Raw genomic sequence first — 21017 nt, forward strand, 5'->3', positions numbered from 1 at the left:
TAAGAATTTTATTATTTGTAGGTTTTTAATTTTGGTAATACCGTATTCCACGAATTTGTCAATAATGTTAAACCATATTTTGCAGAAAAGGTATGGATATTTTAGTTATTCGCAAACTTATGGATGATCTTTCCTAAGAAATAGAAGAAATTAGATGTCTACATTGAATGGTTCTTAATTAAGGAAAACTAATGAAAATAGTTTCAAAAGTTTACATTTTAACAAAAAATCAGACCATAAGTTTATTTAATGGTTAGTACAAAGCTCAACATTTAATGAGTCAAATCAACATGGTCCAACATAAATAACCTTGCTGTTTTTCCAAATTTACCCTTGATGACTTTTTATTTTATGTTTGTAGTTTTCCGTTAGTGTTTTCAGTTCGGACAATGCACGCCATTCCGTTTGAACATCCCATAGCTCGATCCCGTTTGAACATCCCATAGCTTGATCATTCAAGCTTCAATCCTCAGCAATTCGTTTGATCGACGACTTTTGTAGCAAAACCGAACGGTGGATTTTGTGTTTCGATTTCAAATTTTTGAGCTTTTTCTTCTACATGGACATGATTCAATTGTCAGTTTCTGGATTTTTGGAATCATCGGTTTGCATGTGATTCAATTGTTGAGTTTTGGAATTTTGAGATCTTCATCGCTATTTTATCATCAATAAGGCATTGTAGGTAAGTTTTGATTCACTCTTTGTATTCTATTTTCGATTTGTTTTGGATTTTCGTTTGTTATTGTATGTATTTTTTGTATTTATGATCGCTGATTCTTGTACATTTATCGTTTATAAATATGTTCGTCGATTATTTTGTGTTTGGATATATGTTTTCTGAAACTGTTAGTACATATGTTTCATAAATAGTGTTCAGTTTCGATAAATAGTGTTGTAGTCTTCATAAATAGTGTTTTGTTATTGGTTCAAATTAATAAATAATGTTTGTTATTCGTTGAGTTTTAGAAGTAGTGTTTTGTTATTGTTTTCTGTTCTAGAAATAGTGTTTGTTATTGGTTCAATTTCATAAATAGTGTTAGGTTTTGGTTCATTATATATGTATATTGTTTTATAGATTGTTATTGGCTATTTTGGACAGTTTAAGAAACTTTGTTGTTGGTAATTTGTTATATATTTGCAATGATTTGTAACTATTTGTTTTTGTGTTTATTAGATATGGAGAATCGTAACCTGGCTCAATTTTCTTATAGTGGTGTATCCGTCGTTAGTTCTATTACTGCAGAGTCTACGTTCAACCAGATAAACTCTCAAGGTCGAATTTGCCCACCTATTTTTGTATCCCTACTTCAATGATAGTGTATAAAAACAAAAGCTTGAAAAACCGATTTACATCAGTGTCAATGATCATATATTTTTTTATAGGTAGCTTGTATTTTTTATCAGCCTCAAGATAAAGCTTGAAACACTGATTTATACACTACCGTCCATCAGGTATTCCTTGTGTCTCCTGAGACAACAAAAATGTACAAAATAATTTGTATCAATGAATGCTAATAAAAAATGCTATACAAAAACACTATTTGAAGAGGATAATACTATTTGATAGCATTTTTAAGAAGAAGAATTTTTTTTATAAATGAATGCTATTGAAGAAGGTTTGTGGTGTAGCATAGGCCACAATGTTTATGAAACTGGACGAAAAATTAGGCATTATTTTTAAAACTGGACCAATAAGTACACACACCATTTATGAAAACAAACAAAAACGAGAGTTAGGCATTATTTTTGGAATTGGACCAAGAAGTAGGCCACACTGTTTATGGGACTGCACCTATAAGTAGGCATTATTTATGGAACTGGACCAAGAACTAAGCAATATTTATGGAACTGGACCAAGAACTAAGCAATATTTATGAAACTGGACCAAGAACTAAGCAATATTTATGAAACTGGACCAAGAACTAGGCACTATTTATAAAACTAAACCAAGAAATAGGCACTATTTATGAAGATGCACAAAAAAATAGGCACTATTTATGAAACCAAAACAAGAGTTGGACATTGTTCATGGAACTGGACTAAGAATTAGGCCACACTATTTATGAAACAGAACGATAATACAACAGTGTTTATGGGACTACAAAAATTTAATGAAGTCATGAAGAAAAGAGACGACAAGGTGAACGATGTAGTTTTTATACAGAGAACTAGTAGTTATTTGTAGAAACATGTTATTTAAAGAAATATTTGCCCACTGTATCAATCGCAAACATACAAAAAGAAATAGAAAAGGGGTAAAGTCTTCCCGAATTATTACAACAAGAAGTAGCAGTTAACATAACCAATTAATATTACAGATAGATACTGATATCACCCAGTCGCATTTTCGGCAGAGATCATTCTCCTCGTCATCGCCATGCTGTATTTTCGCTATCTCAGCCTGTGCTCTCTCCATAATTTACCTCTTCTGCAGTACCAAGTCCTTGTGGAAATCCATCCTCATCTTCTCAACAAAAAAATTAATCGATTTTGTAGTGTTTTTCGAAGTAAAATTCATAGATTTATGGAATCACAAACATTCAAATATATACCTCTTCGTTGACGGTGTGCTCAGATGAAAATTCTGGCTTTTGTTCGACTTTTTTCGGCAATTGGTCAGCCATTGATGACTTTTAGTGGTATTCAACTTGATTTTGTTCTTCAGATTACTAAATGTTGCTAGATTTCGAGCTTCAAATTTCAAATTTTAGGGTTTTTGGTTGGTTTACAGTGGAAGAATAACCATTTTCAAATTTTAGGTATTTTAAGGGTTGAGTTTGGTGGAAATTGATTGTGCGAATTTAGAGGATGACAGTATTGTAAATATATGAAAGTTTTAGCTGGCTGTGTAACTTTCCGTTAGGGATATTTTTGTAAATTGACTTTTTAATGTTCTGGGCTTAGGGAATTCAACATGTGTTCAAATTTTAGGGTTTACCTTTATTGTTAATATTTAAGCCCTTTTGGTTAAAGAAAATTTTATGGTGGTTTTTTGTTAAAATAAAGTTGGGCCAAATCCTTTTCATTAAAGTTCCCTATTAATTAAAACATAAGTTATAAAACAATTTTGAAATAATATGTTGAATAGGTTTAAAATTATGATCATTACGAAAATTTCTCGAATGAGGATCAGAGGAAGACTAGATAGATTGTTCTCCACTCCTCTTATCTCCCAAATAAGAAATATCATAGCTCTGTTTTAAAACATCTTCCTTATCACTGCCAATGCTTGAATTAGATACGGAGAAACGCCTACTAGATTTCTCTTCAGATCTTATATCACCAAAATAAGCAACGTTATCAGGCTTGTTTCCAGTTTGCATCTCACTCCCATACTCCACCCTAGTGTTGCTTGACTGTTTCCAGTTTGCATCTCACTCCCATACTCCACACTAGTGTTGCTTGACTGTCTCTTCACACTCACTTCACCTATAGAATTGTATCGGGAAAGTCTACTTGATTTCTCTTCTGATTTCACATTACCCAAATAAGAAGTTTTATCAGGTTTCATTCCAATTTGCACCTCACTTACATTTAAATTGGATTATATTTTCTGACTTCCAGAAATCATTAAATACACTGGTATGCTGCTCATAAAGACTGTATCATAAAGACTTTTACAGTACTTGGCATCATGTACTCTGTGTGTGTGTGTGTGTGTGTGTGTGTGTATCTTCTTAATCTTCTTTTTTTTAATCGTGTAGAAAGATGCAATTCAAGCCACTATGAAAGAAATGGATTCTGAGTACGTTGCTTCAAAAATAAAATCTAATCATGTTTATGAGATCACACACTTTTCTACCAGTTGTTGTAAACCGACCTACAAGATTGTCCCCCACGACTTGTGCTTCAATACAAAAACAAAATTTGAAGAGTTACCAAGTGTTCATCCACAGATTCCTTCACATCAATTTTACTTACTTGATTATTCTCAACTATCTTATCGCATCGATCGATATGATATTCTCACATGTAATTGTATATATATTTAAAAAAAAAATGATATAACCATAGTATCATTTTGTCAATATCTTTTTAATCATTTTGATTAATCTGACAACAATCTTTGGATAATTTTTAAGATGTTCTGGGACGCATCACTACAATAAAACCTTTGAAGGACAGAATGATCGGCAATGAGAGAATCGAGAAAATATGTGAACTTAAATTGCAAAATATCAAGTAAATAATATATCAAAACATACGAAATTTTTTAAATTGTTGCACGTCTTATTCAAAAGATTAATTTTTTCTTGATATCCATTCACTTAGGAAAGAAAATGTTAACCTTACGTTGTGGGGTGACACTGCAACCTTTGATTTCAAAGTTTTGCAACACTTAACACCACTAGTTTTGGGTGTTTTCGCAAGTCTTAAGGTTAAACTATTCAGAGGTATATAATTTTTCTGTGCTATTTTCAATTGTTCACATTTGTTTTATAAAATCATAATCTAATTCCTTATTTATAAACAACCAGAAAACATTGTGCTGAACAGCAGTATTTCCACAATGATTTTCATCAATCCAGACATTCCAGAGGTAGCCCCTTATAAAACAAGGTCAGTTCCTAAGTCTCAAATAATTAAATTTTTTTTTTTCATCATGAAATTGAGTTAAATGGATATATCTGTTTACATCTGTTTACTAATGATATACATATAAACATGAAATTGTTATTTCAAGTAAGCACATCTGAAAATGCATCATTTATATATTTGTTCTTAGTTTGCGTGTTTTCAGACTTGAAAAAGCTATGATCTAACATTTTTTAGTGTTAAGTCTTGCCAATACTTCACCACAACTTATCTGCAAAATAAACCGGTTAGAAAAACTTAGAAAAATCCATTAATCATAAATTGTAATATATATATATAACAATTACCTAAAATTGTACGTTACAAACTAGCAGACATTTTTTTTCTTCAATATTGTAAACTTATGGAAGCTATGAAGAAACTTGGCAAGGTCTGTTAGCTTGACTAGAATTGTTTGAAAAAAATATGCATACTACGAATTGTTGTTGTTGCTATAGAGTAGGTGAAGCAAAATTTCTTTCCCCTTAAGGTCAAAATATATTAACTTATTAAAATTCATGTAATTTTTTTTTTCTTATTAGCAAAAAAAATACTCTCATCAAAACGTGTTTATTTTAGTCTGCCATAATAGCATTTGCATATACATGTAGACAATCTTTCAACAATCCACACTTTAGAAACACAAGTCATATTTGTATATGCATTGGACAGTGATGCAATAAGTTTATCGATGTATCAAAAATATTCTTTCGAATTTATGATGACACTATGTTTTACATTTTTTTCTTCGATTGATCAATGCCTCATGAACAAGTTATTACTATCCCTTTATCATTTAGATTCTTATTCTATTTTATTTGAATAAAAAAAATTATGCAACTTTGTTGGTCCGACTCATTCTGTGAAAATATTGTCAACGCCAGCGTAGCAACTAATGGGATCAGAACAATTGGAAACCACAAAAAAACTGTCTATTCAAGATCTGAATATTTTAGATGCAGATTTGTACAAGGTAAACAAACTTCTCACAATGTTTGAGAATGTAAAAGTAAAGCATTTCTTGCATGAATTTAAATAAAAATCTAAATCTAAAGAGAGATTAGTATATACATGTAGGAAATGTTTAAAATTACCAATTAAATGATACTAATTTGAGTTATGATAAATAATAAAATCTAGCTATGAAGTTTCACATACATGTGTCTCTGTGTTACATTCTTTTTCTCGCTACTTTTTTTATTGGAATTATGCGTTGGTTGTTGCCCGAATAGAAATTTTAATTGGTTAAGCTTTGACGACGGAAATAATATTTTCCAAGCAAGAAAACAGAGGTAAATAAATAAAACTGTTGATCGATGGTTTCATCCCTATCACACTAGGTTACACGTGATTCAAGTCTCGTAATAATTTTAATGCTGGTATCTTCTATGGGCATTCCGTTTGCATCATCTGCAATATTTTTTGTATGTGCGGATATAGCAATGTCATCTGCTTATATTTATCACAATGATTTTTCATGTGCATCCTCAGTTCTCTCTCTCTCTCCCTCCCTCTTTCACAGAAACACACACATACAGACAGAGGGAGAGGGATGTTGTTTTGGGGGGGGGTGGTGTTGTGGGTGGTGGTGGTGGTGTTAGGAACTGGAAAACATTTGTGGTCTGAAACAATGAGGACTATGGTTAACATAGTGATCATGGCAGGTGGGAATTGGAAAGCATATTGTTAAGAATTGTTCTTTTTTTGTGGTTGAACCGTAAATTATCTTATCGGGAGTATATGCACAAAAAGACAAACTAATAAGAAATTCTATAATCTTAATGACTTCATTCTGTCTCAAGATTACTCCATTTCGTCAATATGACAAATTAGTTAAGTACATGTCATTCTTAGCTTTAAATCTTGAACAGAAAAAACATATAAGTGAAAGCAAAAAAAAAAAAAAAAAAAAAGATTTGGTTTCTCTTTTGTCCAACATGAACAGTATGTTTTGCATATACATATATCTCAAAATTGGAGTGATGCTTTCGATGTACTGTCTATACACATACTACAAGCACTGTCTTATGCACGTATATGTATATTTCAAGATTGAAGTGATGCTTTTGATATGTTATCCATCTTCCATCAATACATGATCCATATATTAATCATTGTCTGTGCACATATTTCAGAACACTTCAGTCCTATGTCGAGCAGCCATTACCCGTTTTGATTTGCATGCTAGATGGTGGTACAAAGCATGTCCATGCTGCTACAAACAACTCAGAAAGGATGAAAACAATGATGTGCAAATTTGTCTAAAGCACGGTGTCCAAACTCCCCTCCCCTGGTAAGGCAAATGTTTGTAACTACTTTCATAATATTTAAGTACTCTCCCCTGTTTATAACTTATTTCATAAGCATTAGGTTCAAAGTAACTTTAATCCTTGAAGATGCTAGCGATGAGACCAGTGCCATCATCATTGGCAAACAAGCTGAACATTTATTTGGAACTTCATGCTTTGACTTAGTTGTCAAAAAAGGGTTTACTAATCAACAAGAATTACTGGATGCAATTCTCCAATGTCGAGGGCAAATAAAAAAATTTCAACTTCAATTCAGAAATTTGAAAAATGATTTCAACAAAAATGATTTCTTGATCCAAGCAATTTTCGACGACAAAGTATAAGTTGTTCGATCAAGCTCCAAAGCTTCTTATGAATCAATGACTGAATTTGAGGAGGAAGACGTGGCTGCTTAGAATTTTTCATCTACCCCACTACTTTTTGAAAAAAAGTTAAAACATCTCACCATTTCACCCACTATTGTCACAACATCGCCTACAAAAAGTTCAGTTCGGAAGGGTCTTTTCAGCTCTGAGACTAGAAGAAAACATAAAAGGTAAGAATTTTCGTTGTTAGTATCATATTTTTATCTATATTTTCAAATAACCTGACAGTTACTAATGTATTAATCTCTCTTCTGTTTATATGAATTTAAGGGAAACTGAAATTACCGAAGAAATAGATGAACAAAACACATCAGACACCGAAGATTTTTCCATCAAATCTCTCAGGAACAAAGCGTCACCAATCAAATTTGGAATGGTCTTTACTGCTTCCAAAACCGAGTATGTTACATCTATTTGTTATTAACCCATGTATTCTCATAACTCCAATTTTATCATATTTCTTATACAAAAAATTTAATTCCAATCTATAGCAAGAAGAAGTGCAAAGATGACTGAAGTTCTCTGTGACAATATAGAACAAATGGGAAATTTTTTTGATGAGCCCAAGAGCAGAGAAGTAACATGAAAAATAATGTGGGCAATTTTTGAAACTGTATATATTTGGGACTTGAAAGTCCGTCCTTTTAGTCGTTCAAATCTACTTTTTTTGTTGTACATAGAACTTTTAACATAGAATTAGTATAATACTGGTGCAAACGACTAAACAATGTGGGAGACTTTTGGAAATGTATATAAATGTAACTTAGAAATCTTCCCTTTGGATTGCAAATATGTTTTTGTTGTAAAGTAAATAGAATGTAATGTGAACTTAAAAAACTATTTTGCCCTGTTTGTTTAGCTATTCTATTAATTTATAAAATGTTTTACAATGAATGTGTTCCTTTGTGTATAGTAATATATGTGTTTGTCAATGTAGATAAGCAGTTTCTAACTTTTGAATATCAATTATTATTAGGTGCCGTTATTCAACTTTGTCTCTTTTTGAAGACATGATTCGTATTTGCTGTAAAATGTAAAATTATTCTGACCAGCAATTTTACATTCCAATGACGCAGCCGACCACCCTCCTCTCTCACAAGTCTTTTCCCTTACATTATAGAATTGAAAGAGTTAAGCTCTCCTTTTACGCAACAAACAATCCCTCTCTCTTTGTAAACCAATCCAACCAAACCTTTCTTATTTATCTTAAACATATAAAACCAACACATTCTGTGATAGTAAAGATAAAAATGCATTTTTTTTTAATGAAATGATATGGATTAGTCAAGTTATATATAAGACTTTGTTGTCGGACTATATTATAGATGAATAATAAATATTATCTGGATTCAGTTGCTTAATTTATTTTTGAATAATTTAGAATTGAGTGTGCCAAATTTTTGTTACGGTTTCAAACCCACAGCAGAATGCAGGCTTGTTTGCTAGTATATTTTATGATTATGGTTAATACATATCTTACAATTCTAGGACCTGTTTCACTCAGCTTATATTCAGGAGTTTGTTTTGTGTTTCCACTTTCCACTAAGGCCATATTTGAATATGTAGGACTAGACTAGTTAGACAGTTAAATGACTAATTAAATTTAATTATGTGTAACTCAGGGAGAATGGGGATGTCATCTTCTTACTCGGAGGATTAGATAACTTTTAGAAATCAACCTCTTATGAATAGTTCATCCTAATCTTCCCCAGTAAGAAGACTGTATCCATATATTCTTTCCTTAATTGCACGTGAAATCTAGTCTAATCCTGTGTGTCAAGCGTGATCTAAAAATTTAAGTGATTACACTTTAACTGTTTTTTTTTTTTTTTTTTTTTTGGGTGTTGGGTAAGGGGTCAGAAGTGATTTTATTTTACAAAGGTGGGGGGTGTTCCGATCATTTTAAGTTGATTGTAAGAGCCAACTTTGTACATTCTAAAGTGGGAAAAAGAGTGCCCTATGAAGACTCTTCATGTGGAAGTCCCCCCTTCTGGGAAATAATCCGGTATTAGATTCCTAGTTACGTTTAGTCCAATGTGGTAAAACTACAAGCATATCTCATTCAAAAGGAATGATAGGGAAACAGGAAAGAACAGCTGAGTTAGCTTGGATTAGGCAATTACTTTGTGATTTGCATGTGCCAATTACACAGCCTCCCATGATTTACTGTGACAATATATCTGCCATAACTTTGTCTACAAATCCAGTATTTCACTGTAAGGCTAAACACATAGAGATTCACTACCACATTGTTCACGAAAGGGTAACCAGAAGAGATCTTCAAGTTCAGCATGTATCTTCTACAGATATTCTTACCAAATGCCTCTCTGCTCCACTGTGTAACCAGCACTGTGGCAATCTCATGCTTAGCTCCTCGCATGATCCTGAGGGGGAATATAAGGGTGGTGAAATCAAAGGCTCTAAGAATGACACTTGTCATCAGATAAAGGAGAGCTGATTGTTAGGATTGTTGTCTGTTATAACAGTTGGTTTGTTAGGATGAATTGTCAAGATTCTGTTAGAAGGCATTCGATACCAGTTGTGTATAAAACAGCAAAACCTCTATTAGTTGTAACTGTGTGATATCAATAAGAAATTTATATATGCAAGATTGAGAGAGAGGAAATTACATGAGCTAGACCTTAAAATATTTCAGTACAACTAAGTTGCTCTCCCTCTCCCAGAAAACTTTGTCTCGTTCATCCTTGTTTTCGTTGATCATTGTAATTATAGTCACATTAATTGTGTGAGACAAATCCTTGTGCTACCATGACTCTACACAAAAACAAAACAGTTCCGGCAGTAATTGTGTTTGGATATTCGATTGTCGACCCGGGCAATAACAACGACATTGAAACTCTGATTAAATGCAATTTCCCCCTTAGGCCTTCTCCAATCCTGGGCTAAAACTCAAATTTCCACTTCTATTGCCCCTCCAAACTCAACCTAACCCAAGGCTAAAATGTGGCCTAAAACCTAAAACTCAGTATGTTTTGAATGTTTTGGTTGATTTTCTGAATTTCTTGTTTTGTTGCATCAAAACTTGCTTTAGTGTGATCTGCCAATTTTTCAATTGCGACTTCCCAAGAAGGTTTAGCCTGAGCAGCAGGTTGTTGTATTTGTTGTTGAAACTGTGATTTAATCTGTTGATTTGTATCCCACTTGAAATTTGGGTGATCTCTCCACCTCGGGTTATAAAAATTTGAATAGGGACCATTCTTAGGCCTTTGATAATTATTGAATGCATTAATTTGTTCTGTAGCATGCTTCGGATATGCGTCCCTATGCAGGGAGCCCATAAAATCATGTGTTGTGATGCTACAAATGGTACATGCGGCTGTAGTAGGCTGCTGGACAGCAACCTGCTGCACAGGTGTTGTCATTCTTTGTAAAAGCATGTCAAATTTTGCATCAAAAATTTCTAACTTTTTCTCCATCTTTTCCATTTGTGTAGATACATGAGGTGAGCCACTGGACATCTCAAAAAGGCCCCTGGTTTGAGGTAGATCAACCGCCCATTGTTGAGATTCTGTCGCCATTTTCTCAAACAATTGATACACATGCAGTGCATTTTTGTCTGAATATGTTCCTCCACAAGAAGCATTAACAATAGTCTTAGTAGTCAAATTCAGCCTTCTGTAAAAAAATTCATTTGAGTATCACCATTAATGCCTGAATATGGACATTTCCTGAGCAAATCCTTGTAACGTTCCCATGCTTCATGAATTGCTTCATTAGGTTTCTAAGCAAATGTCAAAATTTGAGTGCTCATATCAAGTGTTTTTGAAGATGGGTAGTATTTACTTAAAAACGCAGCACTGGGTTGGTTCCACGAAGTAATGCTTCCAAATGAAAGTGTGAGTAACCATCTCCTTGCACCATTCTTCAAAGTGTATGGAAAAAGTCTAAGTTTGATAGATTCTGCTGAAAATCCTTTCACCAAAATATTTTTGCATCCCATTAGAAATTTAGTTAGATGCATGTTAGGATCATTTGTTGATAAACCATGAAATGAAGGTAAAATCTCCAACATATGATGCCGTATCTCAAACGTAGACCCATCTTCAACTTTAGGATAGGTAATGCAGCTTGGCACCTCAATGGCATGGGCTGCCAGGGATTCCCTCAGTGGTTGTCCCGCTGTTGGTAGAACAAATGCCATAACTTCTTTGCTGTCCAAAACCCCCGTAAATAGATTATGTAAAATTGTTCCCTGCAGTGAAGATTCCCACTGCAGATTCTGCTCTCTACATCTCTGTCTAGCTGTTCGTTCAGGTTCTGGATCAAAATCTGCAATTTGCTGTTTTTGTGATCTGGTACAGACCATGCACAATCTGCCGAGAATAAAAAAAAAGATGAAAATTAATTTTTTTTAATTATATACGGAAATAATTAATTGAGAATATGATAGACAAAAATCTATTTAAAATCAATTCCCGACAACGGCGCCAATTTCTTGATAGGATTTTTACCACCTGCATAAACGAGTTAAAAACACCTAAAATACTTGCAAGAGAAATAAGGTTATTGTAGTATAATTGGCTCAAGTAAGGTAGTTCTCCACAAGGATTAATTTAAAAAGATCAAAGCAAAATCAATTCTCAACTAATTAATTAAAACAAAGTTTTTGGAAGAGGTGATTTAATGACCTAACTTAAGAAAAACGAATTTAATTAAAAAGATTACTTAAAAACCATAACTTTAAAGAAAGATAAAGGAAACAATTTTTAGCATTCAAAGTCAGAAAGTACTAGGGTTCCGCCGTCACCCTAACAATCCTATGTAGCTCTTCGAAATTACTTATGAACCATACATGCATATTTTGAAGGTTAGGTTTTCCTAGAGTATATCTTACTTGGAACCTCCAACATAGAACGTATATCTAACATGCAACCCGTCCGTGGTGTCCAGATCGAATGTGAACATGCAAAACTCATTAAGTTTTATAAAAACCCTTTGAAAAACCATATAACCCGTTCGTTGTCTAGCTCATTAAGTTTTATACAAGACTCATCAATTTTAGGGACAGCCCTCAGCCAAAATTGCATCAAATTACTTTTCTAAATATTCTAGTGGTTGCGAATCACTAAGACAAATAGATAGTTTAAAGCACAGTGATTAACAATCCAAAACTTGCATGCATAAATTCATAAGAAAATTAAAAAGAAACTACATATTCTTGCTAAGAATCATGGCCTCACCCTAGCAAAAAGGATTAGTTACGCATATTCATAATTAAAATCAACATAACTGTATTAAACTAGAAAAAGAATGAAAACACCTTGTAGAATAAAATCTGAAAATCTCTAAACTTTCCCCAAAATCTTCTCTCCAAAAGTTGCATGCGTTCTCTCCTCTCCAAAAAACCCTAGGTCTGCCAAAAGGCTTATTTATACTACCCGCATTAACACACTCCTAATAAATGGTCTTAGAATAAGACTAGGAAACTAAATAAATTAAAATAAAATAGGAAACATAATCCTGAATTGACTTGGTAAATTCGCCCAGAAATATGCACAACCATGTTTTGGACCCAAATCAGCTCCAAAACTGGCCCAAAGCTTGGACTATTCTGAACACTTCTCCAAAAGGCCCTGAATCCATCTGAGGTCATCTTGGGCTCCAAAAACGCAATTTAAGCCCAGAATTATCACTTTCCAACAACGCGTACTGCTCCATTATTTAATCTCCAGAAAATAACTGCTTGGTAGAAAAATCCCAAATTTTGATATGAAAAAGCCAAGAGACACACAAACGTCCTCCAAATTGAATCACTCCAAAATTCGTCAATTTGATCATGTTTTGCTCCAGAGGAATTCGAATGTCCTATATTGAGAATATAAAGCAAAGTATCAAAATTCTACCAAAATAATTACCAAATTATACTAAGAATATGGTGAAATATATAATATAATATTGACTGACTCGTCAACATCTTCCTGCCTAGAGTGACATAGGTGGGCAGCCACTTATTGCCGTCGAGGAAACTGGTGGGTTTCAGCCAGCTGCTACAAAGGTCGAGCTAGCCTCGCTACAAGCATCTGCCGAAGCCAGCAACCATGAATTTTGTGCCGAAGCTTCCCCCCTTTCTCTAGCTCGATCGTGCCATTGTCGAATACGTGTTCTCTTAATATCCCTGAGGTAAGTACTAGTGATGCTCATGTAACTAATGATGTTATAAGTACATATAAACTGCCACCAAGACAAAATCATGGTGTACCTCCTAATAGGTTCTCTCCAGAAGGAAAAGTAAAGTATCCCATAGCAAATTATGTGTCGTGTAAAAACCTATCACCTGAACGCCAAGCTTGGGTGAACAATGTGGAGTCAATTCAAGTGCCAACTCGAGTAGAAGACGCTTTAAGTCGAGAATGGACGAAAGCAATGGATGAAGAGATGAAGGCACTGTAGAAAAATAATACATTGGAAGTAGTATAGTTGCCAAAAGGGAAAAACCCAGTTGGATGCCGATGGGTTTTCACAGTTAAATACAAAGTTGACAGGTCACTCGATAGGTATAAGGCGCGGTTGGTGGCAAAAGGATACTCAAACGTATGGTGTTGATTACTAGGAAACTTTTTCTCCAGTAGCTAAGATGAATACGGTACAAGTTCTTATCTCATTAGCTGCGAATTTGAATTGGCCATTGAAACAGTTTGATGTCAAAAATGCGTTTCTTCATGGACATTTGGTTATGGACTTTCCTCCATGATATGATAATGGAGGAAAAACAGGAGTGTGCCTATTGTAGAAGTCTCTTTATGGGCTTAAGCAATCACCTCGTGCATGGTTTGGAAGATTCACTCAGACCATGAGGAATAATGGATATTATCAGAGTCATTCTGATCATACTCTATTTGTGAAGCAGAGGAACGGTAAAGTGACAGCCTTAATTATTTATGTGGATGATATGATAATAATAGGGGATGATTAAGATGAGATTGTAAAACTGGAGAAGAAACTTGCGGCCAAGTTTGAGATAAAGAGTTTGGGTGACTTAAAGTATTTTCTGGGAGTTGAGGTGGCTCGTTCATCCCAAGGTATTTTCTTATCTCAAAGGAAGTATGTTCTTGATTTGTTAAGGGAAACAGGTATGCTTGGATGTAAACCTGTGGATATGCCTATTGTGGAGAAACATAACTTAGGGATTTATATGAATCAAGAACCAGTGAATAAAGGCAAATATTAGAGGCTGGTAAGAAGACTAATTTATTTAGCTCATACCCGTCCAGATGTAGCCTATGCAGTGACTGTGGTGAGTCAATTTATGCACTCACCAAGTATGGATCATATGAGTACTGTTATGCATATCTTGGCATATTTAAAGTGGCCTTAGGGAAAGGAATCCTGTATAGAAATTCCAGTCATCTGGAAATTGAGGGGTTCATTGATGCTGATTGGACAGGTGATGTGACTAATAGGCATTCTACTTCTAGATATTTTACGTTCTTTGGTGGAAATTTGGTCACTTGGAGAAGTAAGAAACAACATGTGTTGTCTAGGTCTTCTGCGAATGCCGAATTCAGAGGTATGGCGCATGGAGTATGTGAAGTACTCTAGTTACGTAAGTTGTTTTAGGGTCTTGGCTTCAAACCAAAGGGGGTGACAAAGTTGTATTGTGACAATAAGTCGGCACGAGAGATTGCAGAGAATCCGGTACAACATGACAGAACGAAGTATGTGGAGATGGATCGACATTTCATTAAGGAAAAGCTCGAGAAGAAGATTGTGTCAATACCGTTTGTGAGCTCAGAAGAGCAGCTTGTAGACATCCTCATTCATGTCGTGTGTAGTAGAGTTTGTGATGACTCACTTGTCAACAGTGGCGAAGCCACGTGAGGGCAAGGAGTGGCGACTGCCACTCCCCTAACCCCAAAAAAAAGACTTAAGCATTGGTTTTGCCCCTCCTCTGCCAGAAAACCCACTGGTTCTGTTGCTGCTGGTCTTCGTCTCCGACTCTCCGGTGGTCTGTCTGGTTCAAGCACTGACTTTTTTTTTTTTTTAATTTTTTTGTGTAAACAACCAGGCCAAAATGAAACGGCTCGTTTTGATAAGTTGGATAAGTTGGAAGGCAAATAAGTTGGAAGAAATAAAAAAAATTATATAGGGGGACAACGCGTACCCCATTCATTCAATCTCTTCCTCTCTCTCTCTCTTTCTCCGTGGTGTCGTTTTCCCCTTTATCCCTTTTCATCCTCCAATCAGATCAACAAAGTGCAGCCGCTGCTCCCCCTTTCAAAGCAGAAAACGGAACGGAACTAATGAGCATAGTAGCACCGTTCGGCAACAAACCAGTCAGCACTCAGCAACACTGCCAGGGCCCAGCTTCCAACCATCAAACCCACTATTTAGGTAAATTTTTTAATTCCCAAATTTATAATCCCTAACCCTAATTAATTATTTAAAATGAATTTTGTTTAATTGGTATAAAATCATATAGATATAGTAAAGCATTCAATGCACTAATATGGTTATTGGTTATTGATTATTGATATGAAATTATGAAATTATTTTTTAGGGTAAAAATTAAAATTTGAATTCTTAATTATTGATTAATTAATTGAATTATTACATAATGTATTATGTATACAATTATTCATATGATTAGTTGAATTGAATTTTTATTTATCGAATAATTTGTATGCTTATTGGTATCGATTAATTGAATTGTTGGTTGGATTAGCTATTATGCATACTATAGTATAGTCTACTCTAGGATTAAGAGTCTAAGAATCATTTTTTTTCTTTCCATTTTACAGTTGTGTAATGGAACGATACTATAAGAAACAATGCTTAAATCCTCCTTCAAGCATTTTGGGTAGTCCTTCTCCTTCACATATTCCGAGTAGTCTTCCTCCTCCTTCAAATATTCCAAGAAGTCCTCCTTTGAATATTCCTAGGTCACAACAAAGTAAAGCCACTGAGTTTGATGAAATATTGGCTAATCTTCCTGCAAACCCTGGACATAGACGTCGAATGCTTGATTTTCCACCTAATTATCGTGAAGCAATTCGTAGACACTATCTCCAAAATGATCCTTGTCAACCTAGAGACCACATTATGCTAAGAAAAGTTAGTGACAAAAGATGTTTTATCATTGGTTGGTTTGATAAGTTTAAGTGGTTGGAGTATAGTATATCAAAAAATGTTGCATTTTGCCATTATTGTTATCTTTTCAAATGTGATTTCGATCAAATGGGTAGCACTAGAAGTGATGTCTTTACTGAGAAAGGGTTTACAAATTGGAAGAAAGGACCCCAAAATCTTCGAGTCCATGAGGGAGGTGTTGGAAGTCTTCATAATAAAGTTGTACAACAAGCTAGAGATTTGATGGCACAAAAACAACACATTGAAACATTTGTGAGTAAGCAAACCGATGAAGCTCGCATTAATTATCGTACTTTATTGAATGCCTCACTTGAGTGTACAAGATGGTTGTTGGGACAAGGTTTGCCTTTTCGTGGCCACGATGAATTGTCCAAATCAAGCAATAGAGATAATTATTTGGAGCTTATGCAATTTCTTTCCAAGCATAATGAGCAAGTTAGGAAAGTTGTGTTTGAGAATGCTCCCATAAATCTTAAGTATACTTCTTCCGATATTCAAAAAGATCATGTCCGTGCTTGTGCTATTGAAACTATAGATGCAATCACTAAAGATATGGAAGGTGCATTTTTTTCTCTTTTGGTTGATGGATCACGTGATTCTTCAACTAAAGAGCAAATGGCAGTGGTATTGCGTTATGTGAACAAAAAAGGAGAAGCAATTGAAAAGTTTTAAGGTGTGCAACATGTCACCTCTACAACTAGTAGCTCGCTTGAAAAGGCTATTGAGAGATTATTTGCTACAACAAATTTGAGTATGTCCAAGTTACGGGGACAAGGCTATGATAGAGCTAGTAATATGAAAGGTGAGCTAAATGGCTTTAAAACAAAGATTTTGAACAAGTATCCTCAAGCATTTTATGTTCATTGTTTTGCACATCAACTTCAACTAGCTCTTGTAGCCGTTGCAAAGGGAATTGAAGGTGTCGCCAGTTTCTTCAACAATGCTTGTATCTTGGTCAATACTATTGGATCATCGTGTAAGCGTTGTGATGCATTTAGAGAGAAACAACTAGAACAAATTAAGAAAACTCTTGATATTGGTGATCTTGAAACGGATAGAGGGTTAAATCAAGAGAGTAGTCTCATATATGCGTCCTTGTGATACACGTTGGAACTTACATCATGGTACTATAGTGAGTATTATTGTCATGTTTGAAGCCATGGTGTAGGTGCTTGAATGGATTAAAGATGATACCAACCAAGACAATTTCGGAGAAGGAAGTAAGTTATTCCATGACATACAAACTTTTGATTTTGTGTTTCACCTTTTTTTTTATGAGACTCATATTGGGAAATACAAATGAGTTATCACAAGTATTACAAAAGAAAGATCAAGATATTATGAATGCGATGGTGTTAGTGGAAGTATGCAAGCAAATGCTACAATCCTTGAGAGATGATGATTTTGGGGACTTGCTTGATGATGTACAAAAGTTTTGTGAAGAGCATGATATTGTTGTTCCTAACATGGAGGATTTGTATTTCGTACCCGGAAAATCAAGGCGTAAAGCTCCAAGACTCACAAACTTCCATTACTATCGTGTGGACCTCTATTTTCAAGTCTTTGATATGCAATTAAAGGAATTGAATGATCGCTTCGATGAGGTGAACACCGAATTGCTTCTTTGTATGGCATGTTTGAGTCCGGTGAATAATTTTGCATCTTTTGACAAAGCAAAAATTGTTCGTCTAGCCCAACTTTACCCTCAAGATTTTGATTGTATCGACCTCATAAATCTTCCAATTCAACTTGACAATTAAATTCACGATATGAAGATGCATAGTGAGTTTTCATCATTGAGAGGAATTGGTGATCTTGCAAAGGAGTTGGTGAAGACCGGAAGGTGTGCAAGCTATATGTTAGTGTATAAGCTTCTTACATTGGCTTTGGTGTTACCGGTTGCAACCGCTTCGGTGGAGAGAGATTGTGAAAACACCATTGCGTAACAAAATGGGAGATCAATAGTTGAGTGATAGCATGCCTGTTTACATTGAGAGAGATGTATTTGCTTTTATTGATAATGAGCCTATTATGCGACATTTTCATGATATGAAACCTCGCTGGCAACAATTGTAATTTGCTTGCATTGGTAAATTATGGAAGACGTTACTATATAAAAGGATTTGGTTGTTGCTATTCTTTTGAACCTTGCAATCGTTTAACTTCGCCCCTCCCCCTGTCAATTCCTGGCTTCGCCACTGCTTGTCAAGTTGGGCATATGTGATATCTATGCTCTAACTTGAGGGGGAGTGTTGCGTGAGTTAGTTTTCAAATAAGAATGTAAATATTGTGTAAATATTAGAGTCCTTTATTAGGAATGATATTTCTTAAGTCCTTTTTTTAGTTTACCTTGGAGAACAAGGATTGTATGTAATATATTCCCAATTATGCAATACATGAAATTTAAATTGTAGATCTCTATTTTGTCTACCTTGATGTCTATAATCCATCTCTTGATCTAGTTCGGAACCCGACCGATCGACACTTTGTATACATAATACAGTAAAAAATTTGTGAGAGAAAATATGTATTATTAAAATAAATAAATAAATAAAAAATAAAACTCATTGTCAACCATTACGTACGAAATTAACTGGCTTATAGGGTGTTGTAAGGTGAAGCTTATAATTAATTTGCGCATCCCTTGTTGCTCAATTGCATGGTTTTGCGTACAGGACTCAAAGTGGTGGATAAAGCATGTTGTGGCACGGCAGACTTAGAAGACGGATTTCTGTGCAACTGTTACGAGTAAACGTGTTCGAACGACTCAGAGTCCATGTTTTGGGATATTTACCATCCTTCAGAAAAGTCCTACCAGGTACTTTCCTTTCTTGTCCTCGAAAAACTATCAACAAATTTTTCTGATGTTGGCCGAATTGACTGTGGTATCTACTTATGGTGAAGTAAGACACACAATGTTTACATATGAACATTATAATTATCGATCGCGATGATAATAAATTAGTAAACTGGTGAAGAATCATATTAGAAAATGTGCGGTAAAAGAGGTCTCTTCAATCAGAGAATGTGAACTTTGTCGAGGACCATATCCCAGTTTGGGTACAAAAGCTATTTTGCTCCAAGTCTATTTTGATGGGTTTTCATTTTTTGGACTTGCCTCCATCTAACGTTTTCTCACCTGGATCCGAGAATAACGACATGAACTAAATGTCCTGTCCAAGCCCAGGAACTCACTCCGAGTGGTCCTAACAAGTGATGATTTAGATGAGATTTGACATTTTTAAACCACGAAACGCTCGGTTTCCATTTCAGTTGTAGGTGTAACCAACCTACTATTAATGATATGGCAAAAAGAAATAATAGAAAAAGAGCTCCAGTATAAAGATCCTAGACCCAAATAAAAAACTTGGCTTACAACCTTCTATATGCCGTAATGGCGGAAAACAATTATATTTATTCATCTTGGTTAGAGTTTGATCCCCAACGATTACCATGTACCCTAACTATTTACCCACTAACACTATCGCTCTACTAAAAAACATTGTAGCCTACCTAAAAATGAAAACAAAAATATCATGGTGTGACCATCTTGATATAATTACAACCTTAACACATATGTAGGCTTGACCAACTAGCTAGGGCAACACGCATGTCCCTTGTAAGTACTGAATTGCCTTAGTAGACAAGGTATTCATTTTTTACTAACTACGTCCAAGTTAAAACTCTTTCCCCTCCCCTTAGTTTTGCTTAAAGTAATAATATCGTTTATAATAAGAAAAATGTGCATGTGCCTTAAGTCCGAGTTCAAATCTCCTTTTTGCAGGTTTTAATAGTTTACAATATCGTTTTGGTTATATGAAACAAAATACAACCTTAAGAATTCTTGAATTTCTCTAGCTTAATTTTCTTTTCTTTTTTCCTTTGTTGTGTAGATTATTTGTTTGTTGGCTTGTTTGGCCAATGTACCCACAAAAATGTTGTAGAAAATTCACTTTTGTTTATTTGAGTTCCTTCATACATTTTCAAAAGCACTTTTAATTATTTATTCAAACGTAACTGAGGCTGGTATAGCTCATTCGACATAAACTTATTAATCTTGAGTTCTGACTGGCGATGGCCATATACGTTATAAAGTGACATCAAAATCATTGTACTCACAACTCAGGAATGTAGGTGTTGGTAAGTGTCGAATTATTATCGATTAGACTAACGAATAAGTAGTCATGATTTTGTGTGCACCTCAAGCCCATGATTTGCAATTGACCTGATTATTAGAGAGAAGAAAGAGAGGGGAGGAAGTGAGGCAATCACTTCGTACGACATAAATTCAAAGACTACAATAATTCTTTTACCATAAAAGCTTTATGATAGACAGTTGTAGATGAAGATGAACAAATATCCTGTGGGGACATTCTCATCAACAATCTACCTATTTCCATAGATTTAAAAACTACGCAGAAAATAAAAATAAAAATAGCTCTCATGGTTGATGATTGTAGTCGGGGTCAAGTTTTATGTTCTCAAGTTGTCTTTTTCGAATAATGAGTAAAACTCTCTTGTTCTGTTAAAGTTCTTTTAATAAAAACTACAAAAATAGAATGGTGAACACACAAAAAGATAAACTTTCTATAAATTATAGACTACACCAAGATAAAACTCGTAGTTAATGATTATAGCCTGGGACCAAATTTTACGTTTC

General features: G+C 34.5%; 2 protein-coding genes and 1 non-coding gene across 3 annotated transcripts; all 3 read left to right on the forward strand.

The window, feature by feature from the left end:
- Positions 1–10917: 10917 nt before the first annotated feature.
- On the forward strand, positions 10918–11019 carry LOC137727181 (small nucleolar RNA R71). Its single transcript, XR_011067751.1, has one exon. It is a non-coding gene; the product is annotated as a small nucleolar RNA R71 (small nucleolar RNA).
- A 4996-nt stretch (positions 11020–16015) lies between these two features.
- Positions 16016–17029, forward strand: LOC137724729 (uncharacterized). Its single transcript, XM_068463443.1, has one exon. The coding sequence runs from the start codon at positions 16016–16018 to the stop codon at positions 17027–17029; it is 1014 nt and encodes a 337-aa protein (XP_068319544.1).
- Positions 17030–17706: 677 nt separating this feature from the next.
- LOC137724730 (uncharacterized) lies at positions 17707–18303 on the forward strand. The gene is made up of 2 exons (XM_068463444.1): positions 17707–18039; positions 18133–18303. Exons 1-2 carry the CDS (start codon positions 17707–17709, stop codon positions 18301–18303), a joined length of 504 nt encoding a protein of 167 aa, XP_068319545.1.
- The last annotated feature ends 2714 nt before the right edge of the window (positions 18304–21017 follow it).

This window comes from Pyrus communis, chromosome 2 (assembly GCF_963583255.1).
Source record: "Pyrus communis chromosome 2, drPyrComm1.1, whole genome shotgun sequence".
Lineage (NCBI taxonomy): Eukaryota > Viridiplantae > Streptophyta > Magnoliopsida > Rosales > Rosaceae > Pyrus > Pyrus communis.